Below are 23,456 nucleotides of genomic sequence, written 5' to 3' on the forward strand. Positions count from 1 at the left end.
TCTCCCAGGGACCTTCCTTCCGGATCGTCTACTCGTTCTCGGGTCCCCTGCCTTATGGGAGAAGCCAGGGGCGGCTGGGCGGCGATCCGCCTCGGAGCCCAGCCTCCAGGCGAACAAGAAATCCGCTAACTCGGCGATTTACTGTGGCCAGGAGAGAGCAGAGCACTCGCCGACGCGCAGCCCTCCGCCCCGTTCCCTTTGTGCTTCGGAGCGGCCAGACCCGCCACCAGGGCCCGAGGTGCGTCGGAATCGCCGCTCCACCCGGACTTAAACGAGCAGGAAAGTTGGAAGAGAGATCGGCGCGCCTGGGATGTGGTCGTCGTCCTGGGGCCGGCGCTGGAGAGTCTGAGAGAGAGGGAGGGAGAGACAGGGGAAAGGGAGGGGGGAGAAAAAGAGGAGGGGGGAGAGGAGGGCCGCGGTGGAGAGGCGGGCGCGAGGGAGGGGCGAGGGGAGCGCCAGCGAGCGGGAGAGGGAGCCGGGGAGGAAGAGGGAGAGGGCGAGGCGCGCCGGGCGGCCGGGTTGGCTGCGGCCGCCCAGAGGCTCCTGCCAGTCCAACCACCGACTACACCCCGGGAAGGAGGAGCTTCAGGCGCGCACAAGGCGTCAGAATCCTCAATTTCCAACTTAGCATCTTGGCAGGACCTTTGCGAAGCCAAAAGCAGAGCCCCCCAGTGCAAAGAGCGAGGGGGGAAAAGAGAAAAGCAGCCCGGGAGGGGGGGGGAACACAGCCGGGGCGAGCGAGGCGCGCAGAGGAGCGGGCTCGGCGGTCGCAGCCGGAGGCGCGCGGGAAGCCAGCGAGGAGGTGCTGTGAGCCGGAGCCCGGGAGCCGGGGCTCGAGGAGCCGCGGCCCGGGGCAGCCGGAGGCCAGGTGCCTGCCCGCTCGCCCTCGCAGGGCGCCGCGCGGCTCGTTGGCGGCCGCGGCGCGGCGCGCCCCATGCCCGAGTGTGGCCATGTCCTACCCTCAGGGCTACTTGTACCAGCCGTCCGCCTCGCTGGCGCTTTACTCGTGCCCCGCGTACAGCACCAGCGTCATCTCGGGGCCCCGCACGGATGAGCTCGGCCGCTCGTCGTCGGGCTCCGCGTTCTCGCCCTACGCCGGCTCCACTGCCTTCACGGCGCCCTCGCCGGGCTACAACTCGCACCTCCAGTACGGCGCCGACCCCGCCGCGGCCGCCGCGGCCGCCTTCTCGTCGTACGTGGTGAGTGAGCCGGGCCCGCGGCGGGCGAGGGCAGCGGGGCCGCGGCGGGCGGGCGGGCGGGGGCCGCGGGGGCCAGGGCCTCGGCGCCACCGCGGGCCGCCCCCGCCGAGCTCCAGGGCCCCTGCAAACTTGGGCGATTGTGTCTGTCGGCTTCGCCCGGGGCCTCGGGCTCCGGAGTTGCTCGGGTGAGAGAACTGCGTCTCGCTCGGATCGCTGAGCCCGCGGAAAGTGTTTTGGGAGGAGAGGTCGCTGCAATTAAAGAGCAGTATCTGGTTCAAACGTGAGCTCCAGGCCGCCCTGCAATTTTTATTATTATTATTTTTTTTAAGTTTTGCAATTTTGGAAAACTAGTTCAAAAGAAATAGACCCGAAATCTGAGCGGAAGCATGCTGAATTTATGTAAATGTGTTTGGCCTCGCCTTTAATTTGTCCCCCAAAATGTTGCAAACCCGTAATCCTATCTTTGCAATCCGATTTGGAGGTATTAAATTTCTGAAAAGTCGGCCGAGCTGCGGTGCATCCGGGATTTTTCGGCCGGGTGCACTTTCTGGAAAAGCACCGTGGCTTCGGTTTGGGGGTAGCATTTTTGGGGGGTCGGGAGTGCCCGAGCAAGGCTTCGCTTTTCGTTTGTCTTTCTTTGGAGGGGGGGAAACGCCTTCACCTCCGTTGCTCTCCCCCCTTGCGCCTGACGTGCAGCCGCCCGGGCTCCGAGCGCAGAGCCGCCGCCGCCGCCGGGGCCTCTCTCCGGGCGGAGGGCCTGGCGCGGTGGTGGGATCTGCGCACCGGGGACCAGCCTGATCGGGCAGACAGGGGCCTGCGGGGAAGGGCGCCCCCGAAGAACTGGACTCCCGAGTTGGCTCTCCCGCTGCGTTCCGAGGAGGAGGGGGGGGGTGCCCTTGGGTCTGAGCCCTCCAGCCCTACCCCAGCGGAAGCCCGAGTTCGGGCCTTGCCGCCCGCAGACCCCGCGTCGCGGGGACACTGTGCTTCGGTCGCCCAGGTGGCAGCGGGGGGCCATGGCCCACGCTCACCTTCTTTCTGCCTGTTCCCTGCAGGGTTCTCCCTACGACCATGCGCCCGGCATGGCGGGCTCCTTGGGGTACCACCCCTACGCCGCGCCCCTGGGCTCCTACCCTTACGGGGACCCCGCGTACCGCAAGAACGCCACGCGAGACGCCACCGCCACGCTCAAGGCCTGGCTCAACGAGCACCGCAAGAACCCTTACCCCACCAAGGGCGAGAAGATCATGCTGGCCATCATCACCAAGATGACCCTCACCCAGGTGTCCACCTGGTTCGCCAACGCGCGCCGGCGCCTCAAGAAGGAGAACAAGATGACGTGGACTCCGAGGAACCGCAGCGAGGACGAAGAGGAGGAGGAGAACATTGACCTGGAGAGGAACGACGAGGAGGAGCCGCAGAAGCCGGAGCGCAAGGGCGACGCCGAGGGCTCCGAAGCAGGTCGGTGCGCGCGGGGAAGGGTGTGCCAGCGAGGGAGAGCTGGAAAAGACGGGGTGGGGGCCTGGAGAAGGGGCGCGCGGGGCCTGGAGAAGGGGCGCGCGAGGCCTGGAGGTTGGGGTCGGAGTCTCAGCCTTTTCGGGCGGGGGCCCGGCGCGCGCCCCCCTCCCCTCGCGGCCTTCGCACGTCTGACGGCCTGGGTTTTGCCCGCAGGAGGAGCCGAGCAGAAAGCGGCTTCGGGCTGCGAACGGCTGCAGGGGCCGTCCACTCCCGCCGGCAAGGAGACCGAGGGCAGCCTCAGCGACTCGGATTTTAAGGAGCCGCCGTCCGAGGGACGCCTGGACACACTGCCCGGGCCCACCCGAGCCAGCGGGCCCTCCCCGGCGGGGCAAGCGGCGGCGCGGCTGGCGGAGGACCAGGGTCCTCACTACGCTTCGGGAGCACCGGCTTCGGGCCCGCACCCAGCCGCCGGGGAGCTGCCCCCCGGCCCCTGCGGGCCCTCGGTCATACACTCGCCGCCTCCGCCACCGCCACAAGCGGTGCTCGCCAAGCCCAAACTGTGGTCTCTGGCAGAGATCGCTACATCCTCGGACAAGGTCAAGGACGGGGGCGGCGGGAACGAGGGCTCTCCGTGCCCCCCTTGCCCCGGGCCCGTGGCCGGGCAGGCCCTCGGAGGCAGCCGCGCCTCGCCGGCCCCCGCGCCCTCGCGCTCGCCCTCCGCGCAGTGTCCCTTTCCGGGAGGGACGGTGCTGTCCCGGCCTCTCTACTACACGGCGCCCTTCTATCCAGGCTACACGAACTATGGCTCCTTCGGACACCTCCACGGCCACCCTGGGCCCGGGCCAGGCCCCACAACGGGTCCGGGCTCGCATTTCAATGGATTAAACCAGACGGTGTTGAACCGAGCGGACGCTTTGGCTAAAGACCCGAAAATGTTGCGGAGCCAGTCCCAGCTAGACCTGTGCAAAGACTCTCCCTATGAACTGAAGAAAGGTATGTCCGACATTTAACGCGGGCTGCGTCGGTCCCGGACTTTCCTAATTTATTAAAAAAAACACACACACAAAAAAAACAACACATGGCCTTGGCAGTTATTTTTCCATCAACAAGAGAGAGAGAGAGAGAAAACTACCCCTCCTATTAAGAAGTTTATAGTTCATGGAGATGGATGGCATAAAAATGTAAACATCTCCACACACACAAAAATGTCTTAACCAACCGAAAAGAAAAATTAAAAAAGGATTTGTATGAAATCTTATTCTGTATATTTAATGTAGCATTTTGTATTTAAATTGATAATTCAATATCTTTGAAGTAAATTATGAAATTAAGACACCTGTACAGGCATTTAATGTTTGTTTCTTTTGTAATATAAGTATATACATTTGTGTTCCCCCAAAAAAAACTGTTTCATAGTTTAAAAATACAAGTTTAATTTAATTTTTTACACCTATTGATTTTTCTGGGTATGAGCTAAAGTATTATTACAGAAAGGAAACAGGTTATACTCTTAGATTTAAAAAGTATAAGAAACTGCAGCCGCCTTTGTAAAATGCAAATATTTAATTAAAAGAGATTTTAACATAATCAGAGCCACTCATTACTCTTTAGAAGCCTCACTAAACTGTCCATCGCCTTGGACAAAAGGTGCAAACTGCCACTTCTTTCCCACGTGGGGAAGGAAAGGGTCCCTAGAGCCTCAGTGTGCCAGGAGTTCCTGAGCAGGCGGCCGGCCCCGGGGGACACACACGGTCCTGCCCCGCGTGCAGGTCTGGATCCCCAATGCGAGGCTGCTTGGGGGAGACTGGACCCTGGAGGAAATAGGAGAGAGACCCAAGTGTGTGCCCAGAAGGGAGAAAAGCTGGCAGAGCCAGCTAGAGACAGCGCCACCGGAGCTCCGCCGCTTAACCTAATTACTTCCAATCAGTGTCGTGTTTTATGCAAAGCAATCAGCTGGTGAACTTTGCTAATGAGTTCGATTTTATGCCGGATTTAGCCCTTACTGCTATTTCAAAGGTGCCGTGGGCTAATGCGGGCGGGAAGCGTTAGGGGGTGCCAAGGAGAAGGCCCTCCCAAGTCACGGTCTTCTCTACCCCTTCAAAATTGGCCATTGACCCTCTTCGTTGGATTCGATTAAATTAGTTTCGTGTCGTACTCGCGACGGTGCGGAAAGTAGGCGGCGGGGTAAGATCCCCGCGCGGCTCCCGGGGCTGGGGCCGCGGGACCCGCGAGGGGACGGTTCCCCCCTTTCACAGGTAGGTGTCACACTTGTCCTGAATTTCAAGCCTGCACTTGGCAGAGTCGGAGATTGGAGAGAGCGGGCGGAAGTGGGGGAGGGAGCGCCACGGGAGCTGGAGCGCGGAGAGGGGAGCCCCGACCCCGCCTGCGGCGCGCGCCCCCCCACCCGCAGCCCGCAGCCCGCAGCCCTGCGCCCCGCCACCAGCCCCGTTTTGGACAAGTGGCCTTCAAAAGTTTCGGGAAAATTTGCCTCGACAGGGAGGCCTCCGTGCGCTCGGTCGGGCTTGTCGTCTCAGCACTATTCCAAATCTTGGACTCGAGTCCGAAGAGCTGCAAAAGTTTTTTTGTGTTTTTGGGGTTTTTTTTGGAGGTTTTATATTCTCGTTTTCAATCCCGCGTATTTCATCTCGAAAATGAAAGGTCAGGGTGCGCCTCAGCCCCCAATGAGGAGACACGGCCCTGCGCCCGAAACCCGCGCGCAGCCCGCGTCTCCATTTTGCGCGGAAGATGTGGAACCGCGGACGTGTTTTTACTTCGTGGGAAATTTTCGGTGGTCGGGGGAGGGGAGGGTTTTACTGAAGAAAAAAAAAAAATACTCCAGCGAGGGGAATTGACTTGCTCTATTAAACTCAAGCCCGAGTGCAGGGAGAATGTGTTTGCCGGTAAGACCGGGTTCATTAGGCGAAACCCAAATGGTCTTATTTGCATTTCTCCTCAAGATCACTTGAACCCTACTTTCTCTTTAAAACGCACCCCAAACTTGCATCGGAGTTTTTATTTTTTTATTTTTGCTGTTCTTTTTAAGCAGCAACCGAGCCCCTTTGGTGTATTCGAATTAGAACGAGTTTGAGAGCATTGTCCAGATGTTCCCCCCGCCCCCCAACAGCAGCCAACTTCAGATTCTAAATTAGCGAGAAAATTCACGCAGGGAAACTGGTTGCAAAGCTGGAAGTGTGGGTGATTAAATATGCATGAGACGATCGTATTTTATTTTGCCCTTTTAAGTATAGATGATTTTTTTTTTTAAACAATCGAATTCCAGAGACGACTCGGCCTCCCCCCCTCGCGCCCCAGCCCTCTGCCCCCCGCCCCCGCCAGCGCGGTTCACAATCAGCTGCTTCCCCTTGTTGAGTTTGCAGCCCCGGGAGTCACCTTGTCTTCTAAAAAAAGTCATAAGAAGAGGCCAGTCCCCTTCTCCTAAGAGGGAGTTTAAGGACGACATCAACTCTGCGGGGTGTTTGGAAGCCCTGGCCCTAAACCCTGCCCCAAGATTTTAAAGAGAAAATTACAGGCCTCCCGGTGCCCCCGGGAATATGGAACTGGCGCGGCGCGGGCCTCCCCAGCCTGGTCGCAGGGACGCGGGACGCGAGGCGAACGCCCGCGGGGCTGCCTGGGAACGGGCGCCGCGCACCCCGGGGAGCCTGCGGCGTTTCTCAACCGGGGGGCTCGCGGCTGGCGAGCAAAACCGCCAGGGGCTGGAAGGCCGGTGCCGAGTCGCCGCCTCCGCCCCGCATCCCTCCTGCCCTTGGCCTCTGCGGCGTCTACGCTTTTCTTCGCGTACTTGGTCTTCAATTAAAGTTCAGGGTTTTCGCCTTTGCAGAGCTGGGTTTTCGGTGGCCAGTGGTTTCCCTGATGTCTGGAGTCTGTCCAGTTTGGGGCGGCCTGCCGGGCAGATTTGAGGTTCGGGCATTTAGGAGATGTCTCCGGCGTTTAATCCCAGAAGTAGTTGCGCTTCTGTACCGTCCCAAGACTCCTCGAGCCCCCACTTGGCCGTGCCTTGGGCCGTGTCAAAGGCGATGCGCCTCGGAGGAGCTAGAGGATGGGGTTTGTTCGCAGGCTTGGGCAGGGGCGCGGGAGTGGAGCGAGGCAGGGCCTAGGACACTTCCGTGCTGGGCTGCGCGGGCATTTGCCACCTGCACTCGGCTGCACCGGTACCAGCCCCCGAGAAGAGCCTAGGTTGGCACTTAGGAACTAGGAGGTGCTGAATCCCTGGCAATAGAAGCCGCGGGATCACTGAGTGGGGTCTATGCAGTCAGCCCCCAGAGGCAGCGCCAAACGGGGGACGGAGTGGGTTCCTTCCTTTACCCCAGGAGGAATCCGTTTTTGGCACTTGGCGGCGAGGAGCGAACAGCCCAGTCAATCCCGAGGGCGCCTAAGCGGGCACTGAGGAGAGGCTGTGGACGGGGCCTTTCCTTCCCAAGCTCCTGGGCTCAGAGTGCCAGGGCCTGAAATGTTCCCTGGCCTGGGTGCTGGGCCTGCATTGAGGCCTCCTAGTTTGCAAAGCCCTCGGGGGGCCTCTCATTCCCCGGCATGCGCGCAGCTCTCGGAGCGTGGAAACCCGGAGCGGGGGGACGGGGCGGGAGGGTCGTCTTGCGTGCGGTGTCAAAACAGGCGGTGTCTTTCAGCTCACTCCCCCCTCCCCTCCCGCAACTAGCTGCCAACTCGGCGGAGGCACAGAAGAGCGCTTTGCAAAGCGCCCAAAGTGAAAGGAACGTGATTGCGCTCCCCGGAGAGAGCCGGACGCGGCTGCGGTTTAGGAAGGGCGCCGCCTGCCGGCCCCGAGCGCCGCGCGGTGCGCAGCGAGGCGTTACGCAGCGCCAGGCTCTGCCCCCCACCCACAGCTGTTCCTTAGCTCTGAATTCCAAGCGGGTCAAACTTTAACTGCTCCACCACCCAACTCGCTGCTGCCGGGGACCCGGGACCCACTTAGCGTTGGGGATTTGGAGAGCAGAACCCGCGAATAGGACGATTTTAATCCTACGGATTCCCGCTTTGCTTGGGCGCAGCCTGCAAAACCAGGCGACAGGCTGTTGAGAAATAGGACCGCGGCTGAAATAGCCTGCGGGCGGGGGCGGGGGCGCGGGGGGGCGGCGCGGCTGTGCGCGTCCCCGGCGGCGCCCCGGTGCTCGCGCAGCGCTTCAGGTGCCTGCGCTGGCGTTGCTGCTGGCCAGGGCTCTGGGCCGCGCGCAGTTTTGTTTCATGGGCGGTTCGGCATATCTGGGGTCCACCGTGCAGCCTCGCCCCTAGAGGCCGTCTCTGCCTTTCGGCCGGTGGGTTTGGACACCCGTAGGTAAAGGAAAAACAAACAAAATAAAACTGCCCTCCGATGCTTCAAACCTTCCTCTTTCCAAAGAACTTTTAATGAGGTCGACGCGGCAGGGCAGGAGGCGCTCACTTGGGCATCTCCCTTCACCCTTCCAAAAGCGCTAACGGGTATTATCAACTGACCTCCCCCTGGTGCAGGGATATTGGGGGGAAAGGCGGGGCGGCCCTGGCCTGGCTCTTCCACCCCTCGCCAAGCGGCCGCCAAACAGGAGGAAAATCGGGCCTGACTAGTACCTTGCCTCCTGCACTTCCCCCTAAACTGGCTAAAGCCGCGGGACTGTCCCTAGACCCACGCCGCGGGTCTCCCTTTGTGACCAGGCTAGAGCTGGTCTCCTTTTCGTTTAAGCGCTAAATGCGACTTGGGTCCCGAGCAAAAGGCGTTGGCCCAGGTCGTCGACTAACAGGGGATTGCCTGGGGGGGGGGGGGAGGCCTTGCTGCAGCTCTGGCCGCACCCCTTACTCTGGCCTGCCCCTCAGGGCTCTTGGGGTCTCTGGCCTCGCGTCCGCCGCAGGCCCCAGCCCTAGATCCCCAAGGCCGAGGGCCGGCCCGCGCTCGTTTCCAGAGCCCGGAGGATCCCGGCGGGCCCAGACGCCACTTTTCCCAGTGAAATCTGCTTTTATTTGCTCCAAGCAAACCCCGGGCTCTCAGCGCTCCCGCCTGATGGATGCAAATGTAAATGTGCACTTATTTAATTGGATCAGGCCCCAAGATAAAAGAGATAAACGGCTCCCCGTTTGCTAACTTATTTCCGAGGCATGCAGCGCCGCGTGGAGGGGAAGCCAGTGAAGGCGGCGCGCGGCGCTCGGCGCCCCGGCTCTCCGCCGCCACCGCGCCGGCCGGCGCGCTCGGCTGGAGCTAGGGCTCCTCGTCCGCTCCTTTTCATGCGCCCTGGCCGCCGGGTAGGGTCCCCTCGGCCCTTCCGTGCACCGGGACGGGAAAGTGAGAAGGCGCGGCGTCGGCTTCGCGCTTGCAAGCCCCTCGGTCGTAATCGCAACGTTCCCCGGCTGGGTCCCATCTCCTTTCCTGCCCAGCTCCCCACGCAGGAGTCACGCGGGCCGGGCCCACCCATAGGAGGCCCCAGGCGTCGTCTTTCACTCCAGGTGGCCTTTGGAAGAGAAAGACGCGAGGGCCACGAAGAAGGCTGGGCGCCACCTCCCGCTGGCCACCTCGGGGGGGCCGGCGAAGCCGCCCTTTAGACGGAAGGGTCCCTTCTCTGTTCCCCGACGGCCCTCCTTTGGCGCCTGGGATTTCTTTCAGGATCGGCAGGATACGATGGATTATGCCCTACTCCCGACGATGTGCACGCTCAATACACGCAGCCCGTCAGTAATTTCAAGGGGTGGCCGAACCCCGGCCTCCAGACGCTTTCCTTCCCGGGGCTGGAGTTCACAGCTCCAGCGCCAGGGCGTCCCCCTCGGCCACCCTCAAGTTTGGTCCCCAATTCTGGGCCTCGGTTTTCCCCGCAGAGTTTCTCTTCTGCTCAGAAGAGCGGGGGAGGAGGGCGGTGTGGGCGAGGGCAAGAGGCTGGAGGAGACAGCCCGAGGATGGGTGCAAAGGAGCCCGGCAAGGGGGCACCCTCGGCGGGGACCCTGGCGCAGTCGCCGGGCGGCGGGCGGGGCGGGCGGGGCTGGTGAGGCCCCGGGGCAGGGCGGCCCGGCCGCGCCCCGTCCCCAAGGCGCTGATGGATTGGCTTGTCAGGAGAGCTCTGTGCGCCGAGCCCATCAGAAAGCACTTACCTCGCTAAACTGAAATTACTGTCTTTTCAGGGGCTAATTTGTGTAACTCCCATGGAGGGGCTTGGAGGGGGTTTGATGAGGCATAAAATGATGATTAATGAATTTATTGGCCGCTGCTCATCAAACAAGGGCTGGAGAGCTCCGGTTCGCACCGGCGGCCTGGCGGCGGCGCTCGACGCAGCTGGGGTTTGGCCTCCCGGGGCTCGGCGCCCGCAAGGGTTTCCCCTAGAGCCTGACCATGGCCCTAGGCCCTCTCTATGACCTTAGCTGCTTTCTGCTGGCAGGCCTGGGATTCGGGGCGCAGGTTCTAGCTGTGCCACCATCGCCCCCTGCAGGCTGGCTGCTCAGGCCTGGGGGAGGCCAGGGCTCCTGCGGTTGCAGGCCCAGGAGAAGGGGGGGGGGGGGGGCGGTGGCCTCTTTGGCAGCCTCAGCCTCATGGAAAACAGGACTCCGAGTGTGATCAGGGCACCCTGACAGTGTGGAGATGGAGACATGAGCACGGGATGGGTGCTTGGGCCCTGGTGGCTCAGTCCTACCTCTGCAACTTACTAAGCTGTGTGTTTTGCTCCCTGGGGCTTGGTGGGGGGACACCCGGGAGCCTGGAAAGGCAGTTAGAACCAACTCGGGAACCGACTGGACCTGACTAGGGGTAGAATCGAATTTCAGTTTAGTTCCCAGGACAATTCAGAGCTTATCCTACTTATAACCCACCCTTTGTCTGCAGGCTTCTGTCTTTTGACATCTGTCCACAAGGGCCTTTTAGCTGGTCAAGAACCTGCAGCCTTATGAACTTATAAATTTAGCTGGGATTCTTTACCTACCCTGCTTACCTCACACACACACACACACACACAGACCCACACCCACCCCACCCAGCCCCGCTCATAGGCCCACCCAGATCTCCCAACAATTGCTCTACCTTTGACTCCCTGGCACATGCTGTCCTGATGAAACAGAGCAAAGGAAAGACCTTGGTATTTACCCCTCCAGTGGAATGCTGAGCCTGGCTTCCATTTAGTGCAGTTCCACTTAAACTGTTCCTTTCCCTGCTTCCAACATACACTAATTGAGCACCTACGATATCCCAGATGCCCGATTCTGCACGCCCATGATGCAGGGATGAAAGAAACAAAGTCCCTGCCCTCCTGAAGCTTACGTATGGAGGAGAGACAGAGGCAAACAAAGGAGTGTGACAATGGCTTATCATAATGTCCAGGTGAAGAGCGTTAGGAGAAAAATTAAAGAGGGTAAGGACATGGAAGGAAGTGTGCAGTCTGGGAAGGGCCCCTTAAGAGGTAGCATCTGACCACAGACCTAAAAAAGGGACTAGGCCATGAAGATATCTGGGGAGAGAGCGTTCTGGGCAGAAGGAACAGCAAATGCAAAGATCCTGAGGTGGGAGCAGGCTCAGACAACAGCCAGGAGACCTTTGTGGAAGGAGATAAGGCCAAGGCAAGGCCAGGTTCAGGTTATAGGTCCTGGTTGGTCCTGGGGAGGTCTTTGGGTTTATGATGAGAGATAGGGAAGAAGAGAGGGAGAGTTTTGAGGGGAGTGGCAGCATCTAATTTATGGTTTAAAGTCAAGTGTGAGGAGCTAAGACTTTGGGAGGGCAAGAGTAGACTCGGGGACCAGTTAGGAGGCTGGTGGGGAACCCAGAGGCAGGTAATGCTGCCTTGGACCAGAGAGGCAGCCAGAGAGGTGGGAAGAAGTGGTCAGATTTGAGCTGTATGCTGGAGGTAGAGCCAACAAGCTTTGCTGATGGGTTGGGTGTGCGGGAGGAGAGGAGGGGCATACGGGATGCCTCCTAGGATTGGGCCTGAGCACCCCAGGGCTTGCGGAGAGGGGGTTGGTATTCGCTGAGCTGTCAAAAAGTGGCAAAGTTCACAGGGTCCAGGGCAAACCCTACAGCAAACGTATCCTCCCTGCTGACTCCAGAGATCTCAGAGCCCTCTGACCACCATGGCTTCCATTTTATATCTGTCTGTCTTTTTCTGTTCCCTCAGCGGAGAAACTGAGGCTCAGGAAGTGAAAATGACCTGCCCAAGCTCCCACAGCGAGTTTATAGGCAGAAGCGAGCCGGAACCCCAGGCCTCCTGACTCCTAGGCTTGCTCCCTCTGCCTCCCCAACCTAAGTTCTCTGCGATATCTCTATTTTAGCAGAGAACTCCTGGAAACAAAACGCCTTAACAGAGAGGAATGAATTTATAATGGTGGAGCCTCAGACACTGTGACAGGCTGTCAAGGGAGATATTTTTAGGCCAGGCTGAGAAACATCTTAGGCCTCCAGCAGCGCTGCCGAAGCGTGGCTGCCTCCTCGGGGCTCCGTGTGCGAAATACAGAGGAGGGAGAGGCTAGGAAGGTGCCATGTCTCCCAGACACCCAACGGCAAGGAGGGGCAGGGACTGTCACCCCTGCCAGGGAGGGTGTCCTCCCCTAAATAATTGCTCTCGGAACAGATTTGCTCATTTCTCCTGTTGGAAGTGATTCTCCGCCTGCCCACAATTGTCCTGCGTGATGCAAGCAAAAATTAATGTTCCCTTGCAGCTCCTTTCAAACAAAGATTTGAGTTGGGGGCAAGTTCCCAAATGATGGGTTTTTCATGCATTTATTTGAATTTCTTTTCTTTTTTTTTTTTTATGTCTCAGCTTGACTGTTTTTTCTTCAACCCTTTTCTTGACTGCTTGTGTTGTTTCTATGGTCGTCAGCTTGGGGAATTTTTTTCCTGTGAAACTATCAGTGGCTTCGTCCCCCAGGGAGCCCACAGGCCCTTCGGAACAGCGCCTTGACATCTTTCAAGCAGAGTGAGACATCTGTTAGCCCTCGGTTGCGGACACCCTCTCAGTTCCAGAGCGCCCAGACACCTTCCCGGCTAACGCGGTCTGACATCAGACTAACCACACAGTTGTCATTTCTGAGACTTATAATATTTTAAATCCAAACCGCAAGGGTGTTTTTTTTTTGTTTGTTTGTTAGTTTTGTTTGCCCTCTATTTGTAGCCAGCATCTAAATCCAAACCCTGTGGCTCTTTTTCCAGAGACTCATACGTGCAGATGTTCTCTGGTCGTTGAAGGCCTATTTTCCTGGATGACATAGGAGAGTGGATTAGCGGCAACTTAGAGAAAAGGGCTCATTTGGAATGAACACCACCTCTTTGCTCTCATGAAGAGTGTGGTAGAAAAATCGTCAGCCTGGCTTATTTTGGTTGGTGGAGTTGTTTTTCTGTCCAGATTTTTTTTTTCTTTCTTACTCTCTTTTTTCTTTTTAACTTTCCCTTTCAATCTGGGAAATGCCTGACGGATCCTAGAGCAGCAGGGATGTGTGAGAAGGCTCCAGAGAACTGCAGACTGCAAGGAGCGGGCCCTTACTTTGCTCAGCGCCCCTCAAACTTGACTCATCCGAGCCCCACCCTCCAGATACTTGTCTTAGCCTCCAACTGTTGAAACTACCACTTACAGAATAATTTCCTTCACATTTTGTCACCATATACCTATTTTGAAAGGAATATTTAAACCTCAACTGTAACCGAGAAACTAGTATCACTTGCCATTGACAGAAGACAATCATAAAAAATACAAATTAATTAGATGAAGGGCTTGACCTCCTGGGCTTTGAAAGCATCTCAACATCTCTGGTTGTTCCTGGAGGTCTCCCAACCCCCTTCCTTCTGTGCTGCACGCTTCCCTCAAAGTCCTGTGGGCCCCATGAGCACCTCCTCACCCCCCACCTAAAATTATCACAGGTCCCGCCAGAGATGTGCTCACCAAACTTTGGAAAACAGTAGCTGCTTGTTTCCCATATGTGGCAACTGAGGCTCTGAAAGGTAAAGTAACTTGCTGAAGATCATACAGCTGGTTGGTGACAAGGCCAGGGATGGCTGCTTCCCTGTCCCCACCCTGCTGCCTGCATGCTTCTGGCGGGGGGGAGCACCTCACAAACCTGTGGTGATGGAGGTGAGCTTAGCCTCTCTGAAATTCAGTGCCTTTATCTATAAAACAGGAATAGTAACAGTATCTACCGCAGAAGTTGAGGAGTAGATGAGATCCTGTAAGCAAAGGCCACCCAAGCACACGGGTCCCTCTCCATAGGTGAAAGCTCTTGCCGTCAGGACTCAATAAATACGGTCTCATCGTATCGGAAATGACTCCATCTGAGAATTCCCAAAATTGTGTAGTGTGTTTTCCCCGGTCCTTAACTACTTTACATCTTTTTGCTGACCAGCAATGGTTAAGATGTCTAGAGTTTAAAAAAAAAAAAAAAAAAAAAAGCTTATTTTAAGAATCACTCCTTGGAACATTATTTCATTACTTAAACTTTCTGCTGACTCATCTGTTCCTTGGTAACTGAGTCTTTCTTTACCAATAACTTTAATTACATCAATCACTCATTCCAAAATCTGCTGAATAAGGAAAACTCCTGGAGGTGACACCATGGACTTTTGTCACACAAGCAGGGGCTTGTGGAGGGAAAACAGGTTTTTCTTCCATTTTCTTTCTTGCTTTCTTTTTTTAAAATAGCAATCAGTACTTCAAACAGGGAAGATATGTTTAGCTTTCATGATTTACTATCTGTCCATCTATCTCCCTATCAATTTATAATTAACAATCTCCATAGCAGGAGGAATGACAATCCGTAACTTCTTGAATTGCATTAAATGAAATTTGTTTCATCTGGTATTTCGGAATCAAAAGGCTCATGTCTTGCCCTAGCCGGTTTGGCTCAGTGGTTAGAGTGTCAACCCAGGGACCGAAGGGCCTCGGGTTCATTTCCAGCCAAGGGCATGTACCTGGGTTGCAGGCTCCATCCCTGGCCCTGGTCAGGGCACATGCAGGAGGCGACCAATCGATGTGTCTCCCTCACAGCGATGTTTCTCACTCCCTCTGTCTCTCCCTTCCACTCTCTCTGAAAAGCAATGGAAAAAACATCCTCAGGTGAAGATTAATAAAAAAGAAAAAAAGGAAAAGCTCATGTCTACACCTTTGGGGTAAAATAAATGATGTTTGAGAATTCTAGCACCAAGTCCTTTGCTAAAAGCTTCTAATCGTATAGGTCAAGGGTTAACATATTAACCTAAATAATTATTTTGTTGTCAATAATAATAGCTATCCTATTGAGCTCTTAGAATAGGCCAGTTATAGTATTAAAGGCTTTACAGACATGATCTCGGTAGAGCCTCATCAAACCTATGGAGTAGGTGCTATTATTAGCCCCATTTTACAGATGAGGAAAGTAAGGCACTGAAAGGTTTACTTGCGTAAGTAGATGTGAAAGTAGGGTATGAACCTAGGAGCATCTGACTTTCATTTTCTGGGCCTAGATGGAGCCCACAGAGAGTTGCTGGTTGCTCTTTGTTTTAGGCATTAACTGTTTTTCTGGCTTTTCGTGGCTCAGTTCTACTGTGAGTAGATTAAGATGCCAGCTATGTTTTGAGCTTGAAATATTATCCGATGCTGCAGGGAAGCAGTGATCTCCCATATAGTGAGAGGAGTAGGATGCGGGGTGGGTGCGGTGGGTGCATTTTATAAAACCCTGCCTCAAAGTGCATGCTTCTCCCCCCCCTCCCCTCCCCTGCAGGCCCTGTCCTCCCTTCCTCTTAGACTGTGACCTAAGCCTCCTAATAGGCCTCTCTGTCTCCCGGCTCTCCCTGCATCTTTCCATCTACATACTCTTACTAGCCAGGAGACCGGCCAGAGGAGCCACAGGACACTAGAGAACAGGAGAATGACAGAATCAAAGCTGAACTTCAAAAAGATTCAAGTCCCAATTCCTCTCTATGTCATCTGAAGCTCTTCATCTGTCTGACCCCACTCTCCTGTGTGGCCCTATCTCCCAAGACCCTTCGTGGGTATTGCGCTGTGGTCACACTGGTTAAACAGTTACTCCTCAAGCCCTTTCCCCAGGCTGGTTCCTCTGCCTCAGAGCAACCCACCCCAGCCACCTGTCTAAATCCCTTCATACTTCAGAGGTTGAACTCAAGTGCTTCTAGAGGTTTCCAGGGCTTTTCAATGGCTGCTGCTCACACAGCTTCCTCTCCATGGGGGCCGCTGCTGAGGGAGAAACAGCAGAGTGCCAGGCTCTGGGGTCAGGGAAAACTGGGTTTGCATCCCACCTCTGCCATGTACCAGCTGTGTCACCTTGGGTAAGTGGCTTAACCTCTCAGAGCCTCAGTTTCACCACAGTAAAGTAACGATGATAATATCTGTGTCCTGGGAGCATGTCTGCAAGTGCTTTAGGAGTCATTCATTCTAGCACCATCTACAAAGCCAGTGTGTTCATTGGTGACATTTTGAGTGACTATGTATAGGACTGGAACCAAGATGCTTCCAAAAAGCACACACTTTTATGAGCTCTGAACTGGTCTTTCATCTTTATTTATGGTTCCATAAACACATGGATCTGGTTCTGAGCTCTTGTGGTCTACTTGGCTTGAGCCAGTACCATACTGTTTGTCTTACCAGGGATTTGCAATGTGTCTTAAACTGCCAGGGAAGGCAGTTCTTAACTTTTTTATTTTCTTTATTAAAACTAATTAACTGGGCATTTATTCTCCCACACAAGATTTTAGATGAGTTTATTAAGTGTTTAAATCATCCATCTTTGTAGGCTTTATGAAGAGTATAAACCATAGTGTGCCAGGCACAGAGTCTAAGCCTCAAGGTAATGGGGGTGAGAGCATCCAGGAAATGCTCTGAGGATACAGGTTGAGAAAGTAATAAAGTACATACCAGGGTTCCATCAGGTTTCTATCAGGGTTCTATCAGAACCCTTGTAGTCAGTGCTTCGGTGAACCCGAGGCCCAGGTGGAAGAGAGGCGCAGAGGCCTGTGTGGCTCCGAGGCAGTGAGAGGGAGGAGCCAGAGAGAAGCACCTGTGCTCAGTGTTCTCTGTAGGGTGTAGAGCTGGCTCCAATGGACCCACACCCAACAAGGGAGGTTCTTCACTTTGATCCGAGCTTCTTCAATAGCCCAGGTCTGGTCCTGAGTCCTGACTCTTCCCTATGAATGGCAAGTACAGGGATTCAGATGTTGTGATTAAGTGCAGGCTTGGGAACCAAGCTGTCTGCACTCCTGTCCCTTCATGCTCTTCCCCACCTGCCCCACCTTAGCAAATGACACCACCATCTAGAAACCTGAGAGTCAGTCTCAGCCTTTCCCATCTTCTACGAATTGTCACCTCTGGTTACCAAATCTGGATGAGCTTTGGTGGGTTCAACTTCCTCAATTCCCACTTCCTTTCATTTGTCCTGCCATCACTGTGATCCCACCACTGTCATCTCTCGCCCCCTCAGTGACCTCCCAGTGCTAGTCCTGCTCCCTGCAGTTGGCTAATGTTCCCCACTGAAGATAGATTGCATTCCCCAACCTGAAATATTTAATGGCTCCCTGTTGCCCTCATACAAGGCCTAGGCTCCAAAGTATGATGTTTCTTCAAACTTTATACTCTAAACCTGTGAAACGGTGCCCCCTCTATGCACTATTTTGTCTCTGGCTGTTGCACATGCTATATTGCCCGGGTTTTCACACTCTCCCTCCACCTTTCTACAGTCAATGCCTCCATAGCAAAAGGTCTGTGCTTAGTGAAAGCTCCCTCCTGCCTCAGTGCTCTGCTCCTCTCTCTGCTGAAGGTATAAAGTAGGGGATAAGCAAAATTTACCAGTTGTGTGACCTTGGGTACTTAATTCACCTCTGAGATTCAATTTCTCCATCTGTAAAATGGGACAAAACCATGGTGATAAGAGTCCATTCCAGTGGACATTTTAAAAGTCAGTGTATGATTCAGATCCCTCATAGGATTGTTGTGAGGAGATCATTGCAGGCACACTTTATAGACCATTAGAGGAAAAAACAAAGGCATAAGGTCCAGCCCTAGTCTTAAGGAACTTTCCATGAGATCAGATTCATTCCACCATGGCTGACAGCTCTTTGAGAGCCAATGCCTTCCTTCTTTTTTCATAAAGGAACTCCAATTTCATTTAGGATGGGAATGTGCCTAGCCCTAGGGGATTAACCATTTATACCTAGGCCAGTAGAGATACTCCTATCCCCCTTTGCTAGATGCTCACTTTCCCAGCTTCCCTTGCAGCTAGGTGGTCATGTGACCAGTTATGGCCAATGAGATGTAAGGAGACACCTACTTCTTTCTGAATCTCAATCTCTACTTTTGTAAAATGAGGAAGTGGGATCAAAGAACAGTGATGTTTAATACCCCACACCTTTTAAAAGGAGAGGATCTCAATTATTTTTTAGTTCCAAAGAAATCTTACATGGAAGCCTAATATATAAGGTGTCCCAAAAAAATGTATACATGCACTTTGAATAATTATAAAGGCAGTGTTTATTAAAATATATTTCATTTTCTTATTTCTTATTTATTTATTTATTTATTTATTTATTTATTTATTTATTTAGTGATTTCAGAGAGAGGAAGGGAGAAGGAGAGAGAGATAGAAACATCAATGATGAGAGAGAGTCATTGATCGGCTGCCTCCTGCACACCTCCTGCTGGGGATCAAGCCCACAACCGCAGCATGTGCCCTGATTGGGAATTGAACCTTGATCTCCTGGATCATAGGCCGATGCTCAACCGCTAAGCCATGCCAGCCGGGCAAAATACATTTTATTTTCAAAATTGAGCTGGCAGCTGTTAAAGTGTGTATACATTTTGAGAGGATACCCGGTATATAACAAGTAAAGCACAATTACTCAAATTGAAAGGGAGATTGGAGAGTGCAGGAACCCTATCCTAGCCTTCGCAGGCAGCTCCTGAAGCACACTTACAAAACACTTGGAAAACCAATGGGTTGGAACATCTCTATATCCTGAAGTAGGCATGTGTGATTTTATTTGTGCATATTTTTGGACACTTATTCTAGTCTAGTATTCTTAATTTTTCTCAGGAACCAAATCTCCCTTCTCTTGGGTCCATATGCTTTGGATGAAGTTAATTCGATTCTGATTCTAGAGCTAGACATATTATTTAGGCCTGACCAACCGTCTATCCCTCTGGATACAGTGATTGGTTCAAGAATGTGTACATGACCCAGTTTGGTTCAGTTAGGTTGAGATCTAAGATGCTATTAAAATTGAAGAGAGGTAGAGACCTTCTATTCCCATTGAACTTGAACCCTGGGACTATGAAACCTGAGAACAAAGCCCACATGGATGGGGTCAGAGCTGAGAGATGGAAAGAGGCCAGACCTTAGAGACTTTGAGCCTTTGGATTAAGCTTTGCCTGAAGACAGACAGAGCTACCACTGGATTTTTGGTTTTGTGAGGCAATAAATTCCCTTTGGTTTAAGTAGTTTGAGTTTTACCTTCTATTTTTGCAACCTAAAGAGCCCCAATTAGTACAGATCCTTTCCAGACCCAGAATCCTGGGACCTTATGAGAGGTAGCTATGAAGGCAGTTCACAGACTTTCCAGTTGTCTTCCTCCTGGGCATGTGGTAGGGTTGTAATTCCCACTCGTGAGTAAGGCATGGCATGACTTCCTGTGATGATAAAGTGTGAGAAGTGATATGTGTCACTACTGGGCGGGTTCTTTAAAAGTCACTGCATGATTCACCACTCTTTCTCTTCCTCCCCCCCCCCCCAATAATATTACAGATGGTGGAGGTTCCATCAGCCTGGGTCCCAGACTGAGGACAACGTGGAGCAGAGACCCCTGCTGACCCTCGATGGAGATGTACCGTGAGCAAGAAATAAACCTTGTTGATTTAAGCCATTGAGATTTTGGGTCCTTTGTTATACCTTAGTCCATCCTGAATAATTTACCAGAAGCCTTCTCCTCTTCCCACCCCTCCTCCTCCTCCTTCCCCCACCGCCCATTGCTGCCCTGCTCTGCAGAGCAATCACATATAACTCTACTTCTTAACTTATCTTCTGTCGACAGACTGTTAAAATGCATCCATGATTGTTCATCTCCTGCCATCCAGCGATATCCAAGTGGACACTGGCAGAGATACCCACCCTCCCCCTACAAAGCCATGCCCCTGGCATCACCACTGGTGCCAATCAATTACAGCTGTCAGTCAGTCATCCTTCCCAGCACTGGCCTCAGCAGGCCAACTTCCTAATCATATTACTGGACTCACAGGGCTCTAAGTTCTGAAATAAAACCTTCTCCAGGAATTCCCAATCATTATCTTAGAAAAATGGACAAGATCCTGAAGGTTGTGCTATGGTATTCATAACATAGTGCTATGCCAAGACACACACAAAAAATGGATCATTAAAAAAAGTTAGATTGGCCTTCATTGTTAATAAGCATTTTCTAGAGCTGATCAGTTAATTAGGCCAATGCCTGAGATTCTGCAGCTGGGGTGGAGGCTTGGCAATGACTAAGTTCTTTGGAAAGCAGAAAAGTAGAAGCGAAACATTCCTGAAGCTTGAATGTGATCATCAGCATTAACATACAGGATACTTGTATGGCTCAGGTGTCTCAAACTTACCTGCTGAAAAGGGCCAGGCAAACCAAGTCAACAGGCACACAGCAGGCCTCATGGGAGTGGCGGAGCCACAGGGAACTTCACAGTGATACCTCACCTACATTCAGCTCTAGCTGACAGTCACCATACAGGAATGCAGGCCCAGTGTTGCTAGTTCTTTCAAATATTTTTTCAAGAAAAATTAAAATCCATAGAAATAGTCACCTATATCACATTTCACCTAAAACACTGTAGCATCCAAACTTAGTGAGCGACCACAGGCAGAATGTTTGATAGTATGTAGCAGGGTCACCGTTATTATCTCTTCGCATGCTGCATTATCTCCATTTCACAGATGAGGAAACCAAGGCTCAGAAAGGCGAAGTGACTCAGAAACTCAAATCCATACCCTCAGACTCCAACTCTACTCCTATATCCCAGCTGTGTCCTCACGGCTCAAGTACGTGGCAGAGGTCCACCGAGATCCCTGCTTCCACTTCTGTAGGATAGGTTTTCCATAGGAAGCAGCTGCCAGGACTACATTTCCCAGCCTCCCCTCCAGCTGAAGTCATGTGACTAGTTCTTGCCAATGGAATCTGATAGGAATCAATACGTGTTATCTCCAGGCGCCAGCAGTTAAAAAATCGGTGTGTCTTCCCTACTCTCTTTCTCCTTCCACCATTTATTCAAGTTGCACACAGCAACCTTGGCAACTGTTGTTGAAGATGAAAGGAACATAAGGCAATAAATCTGGGTTTCCGAATCATCATTCGGAGGAAATCCACCTCCCATCAGGAGCATTCATTTTGGACTTGACGTCAGGGAAAAATTAATTTCCATTGCATTTGAGCCATTAGACATTTTTGGTTTTATTTGTTAAAGCAGCTAGCATTCCCTTGGTCATAGACATATTAATGAATTTTTAAAAATCTTTCCTTTCCCCCCTTCTATTTCAGTGGGAGGAGTTTGTACTGGACAGGGTCATCTACCTGAGTCCAATGGGACCTGGGTGAGAAAATGACTCATTAATTTTGGTTACTCGGGATGGGGGTTGAGTGGCCCTGAGTGTCACTGCATCTTGTCCCCCACCCCCCTCCCAAAACCTGGCTTTGAAGAAGGACTTGTTCATATTTCAGCTGGAGATGAACATATCATCACTGAGCCCTCCTGGAAGAATACAAAAGACAAAACAAGCATTTGGCCTGTCTGGGCCACACACCCTCAACTAAGATAGGAGTCAACTTGTTTGGGAACATCAAAGACAGTGTGATATCTTAAGCATAAGGAGATTAACATTTACAAAGGTTTGCCCCTCGGCCTGTTCCCAGGAATCCAGCAGACAGAGCCAGAAGGGACAATTAACATCACCCATCTGCACTGGGGTCTTCTGGCATCTTCTATTTGAACTTTCTGCTAGATTTGAGATGGAGGAGGCAAAGTCTGGTCTCGTATTTGAACGGGAACACTCCACACACAAGGGGCATATGAAAATGCGCTGGGACATGAGAGCATGGGCACCAAGTCCTGGGGGAGAATTCTGCCCCCACAAATACCAAGCCACAAGCCACTGAGTGAGAGAGAGAGAGAGAGAGCACCTTTACCCACCTTCTTATAGTCAGAAGCAGTTAGTGGCCTCTGAAGCCAGCCGGTCCGTACAGAAGCAGGGCTGAGACAGCCCCGAGAATGGAGCAGGGCAAGGCACCGCTTTGCCTCTTTGAAGCAAGAGGCCCAGAGTATCTCAGCCCGCTCCGAGTACCAGCAACAGCAGGCAACGGATGGGGACCCAAAGCCCTGACAGCTGCTGGAAACCATACCCTATTCAGAGATAATTGGCAATTAGTTAAACAACTCCTGTTTAAAACACTCCTCCTCCCCACTCTCCAAGACAGCTGTGTTGAAAAAGGGGCGGGGAGAGGCTTCTGAGGAAATGTGGAAACCTAATCTTCACGTCAATAAAACAAAACAGGAGTAAATGAGTTAGAGAACTTAAAACTATGGAACATCTCTCAAAAATCCACTGTTCCATTTTCTTCTTGCAGCATGATATATACAGTGGTCAGTTTGGGGGTCAGAAAGGCCTGGGCCTGAGGCCTGCTCTGCCATTTTCCAGATGTGTGAACTTGGCAAGTTTCTGAAACTTGCTAAGCCTCAGTCTTCTCATCTGTAAAATGGGGATGATAATGATTGTATTGCGGGGGTTGAGATGGTACATGGAGCCTGGCACATAGTAAACTCTTAGCGTTAACCCTTAGACATACATGCTTCTTAAAATCCAAATTCCTTAGCTTGACATTCAAGGTTCTCCACAATTTGTCACCAGCCTACTCTTCCATACTCTTGCCCATTTTTATGTCCCCTATGAACTAGCAGGCAAAGGAAGTAAGTCCCCTAGGCCTTAGTTTCCTAATTTGTGAAATGAAATAGATGCACTGGATTCTCTCTAAGGTTCCTAACAATCCTTTCTTCCCATCAAGTCCTCAAGATCAGGCTCAATGGCCACCATGAAGCTTTCCCTGAGAAGGAGGTGATTTCTCCCTGTAGAGCTCAAACTGGTGTTGCAAACTGGTGGCCCTTAGCCCTTTTGATGGACCTATACTATATTTTTAAAAATCAGAAAATATTGCAAAATAAATAAATAAATGGATTTCCAGCTTCTCTAAAAGAAGAAGACTTGGCAATTCTGGCCTCACATTCCTCGACAAAAGCAGTGTCTGGAGATGGGTCACTGCTGCCCCCTGCAGGTGGGGCAGGCATTTTTTATTTCTCTGCCTCTGATGCTTCCCTGAGGGACTTTGCCTGCCTGAGCCCTGAGATCATCACCATCCTTCCTCTGACCCTCCTCTTCTCCCCCTCCTCCTCCCCCCACTTCCTTTTTCTTTTCTTGTAGGGACTGTTGATTGCTTTCTACCTTATGTTGGAATTATTCATGTTTATAGACATCTTGATCTCCTCTGCTCCAGACTATGAAACCCTTGGGGAGGAGGGGCCTCTCCTTTACTCATCTGTGAAGCCCAAAGGCCCTGGCCCAGTGTCTGGTTATGAGAGGAAATGAACAGGGACCCTGCATACATGTGAATGGCACCCCCCCCCCCCCGGAGTTGTGCAAACCAGCCTTGTGATTGAGTGCAAGGAGTGACAGGATGAGTGAATGATAAAGGTGTGCACTTCTAGGGCGCCTGCTCTGTGTCAGACCCTGCACTAAGTACTTGACAGGTGCCAACTTAGTCTTCACACAAATGAATTTATGAATGGCTGTCGAATGGATGGGTCCTTCGGCTTGGGTCTCAGCTCAGGGCTGCAC

General features: G+C 53.0%; 1 protein-coding gene across 2 annotated transcripts; it reads left to right on the forward strand.

Moving 5' to 3' along the window:
* The first annotated feature begins 883 nt into the window (after positions 1–883).
* On the forward strand, positions 884–19,467 carry IRX5 (iroquois homeobox 5). Of its 2 annotated transcripts, XM_087827053.1 has the most exons (4): positions 884–1,199; positions 2,252–2,657; positions 2,868–3,647; positions 19,335–19,467. In XM_087827053.1, the coding sequence occupies exons 1-4, from the start codon at positions 951–953 to the stop codon at positions 19,397–19,399; spliced, it is 1,500 nt and encodes a 499-aa protein (XP_087683179.1). In that variant the 5' UTR covers positions 884–950; the 3' UTR covers positions 19,400–19,467. The 2 variants fall into 2 exon arrangements, with proteins under 2 accessions (XP_087683179.1, XP_087683180.1); XM_087827054.1 differs by lacking the exon at positions 19,335–19,467 and having other exon boundaries at positions 2,868–4,241.
* The last annotated feature ends 3,989 nt before the right edge of the window (positions 19,468–23,456 follow it).

Source organism: Miniopterus natalensis, chromosome 18, assembly GCF_054644295.1.
Source record: "Miniopterus natalensis isolate mMinNat1 chromosome 18, mMinNat1.hap1, whole genome shotgun sequence".
Lineage (NCBI taxonomy): Eukaryota > Metazoa > Chordata > Mammalia > Chiroptera > Miniopteridae > Miniopterus > Miniopterus natalensis.

Bases quoted from the DNA above. Each gene is read 5' to 3' on its own strand.
- IRX5 (XM_087827053.1), top strand. From the start codon at position 951: ATGTCCTACCCTCAGGGCTACTTGTACCAGCCGTCCGCCTCGCTGGCG. The intron at 1,200-2,251 runs GTGAGTGAGCCG...TGTTCCCTGCAG, and splicing joins CCGCCTTCTCGTCGTACGTG to GGTTCTCCCTACGACCATGC. The intron at 3,648-19,334 runs GTATGTCCGACA...ATAATATTACAG, and splicing joins TCCCTATGAACTGAAGAAAG to ATGGTGGAGGTTCCATCAGC.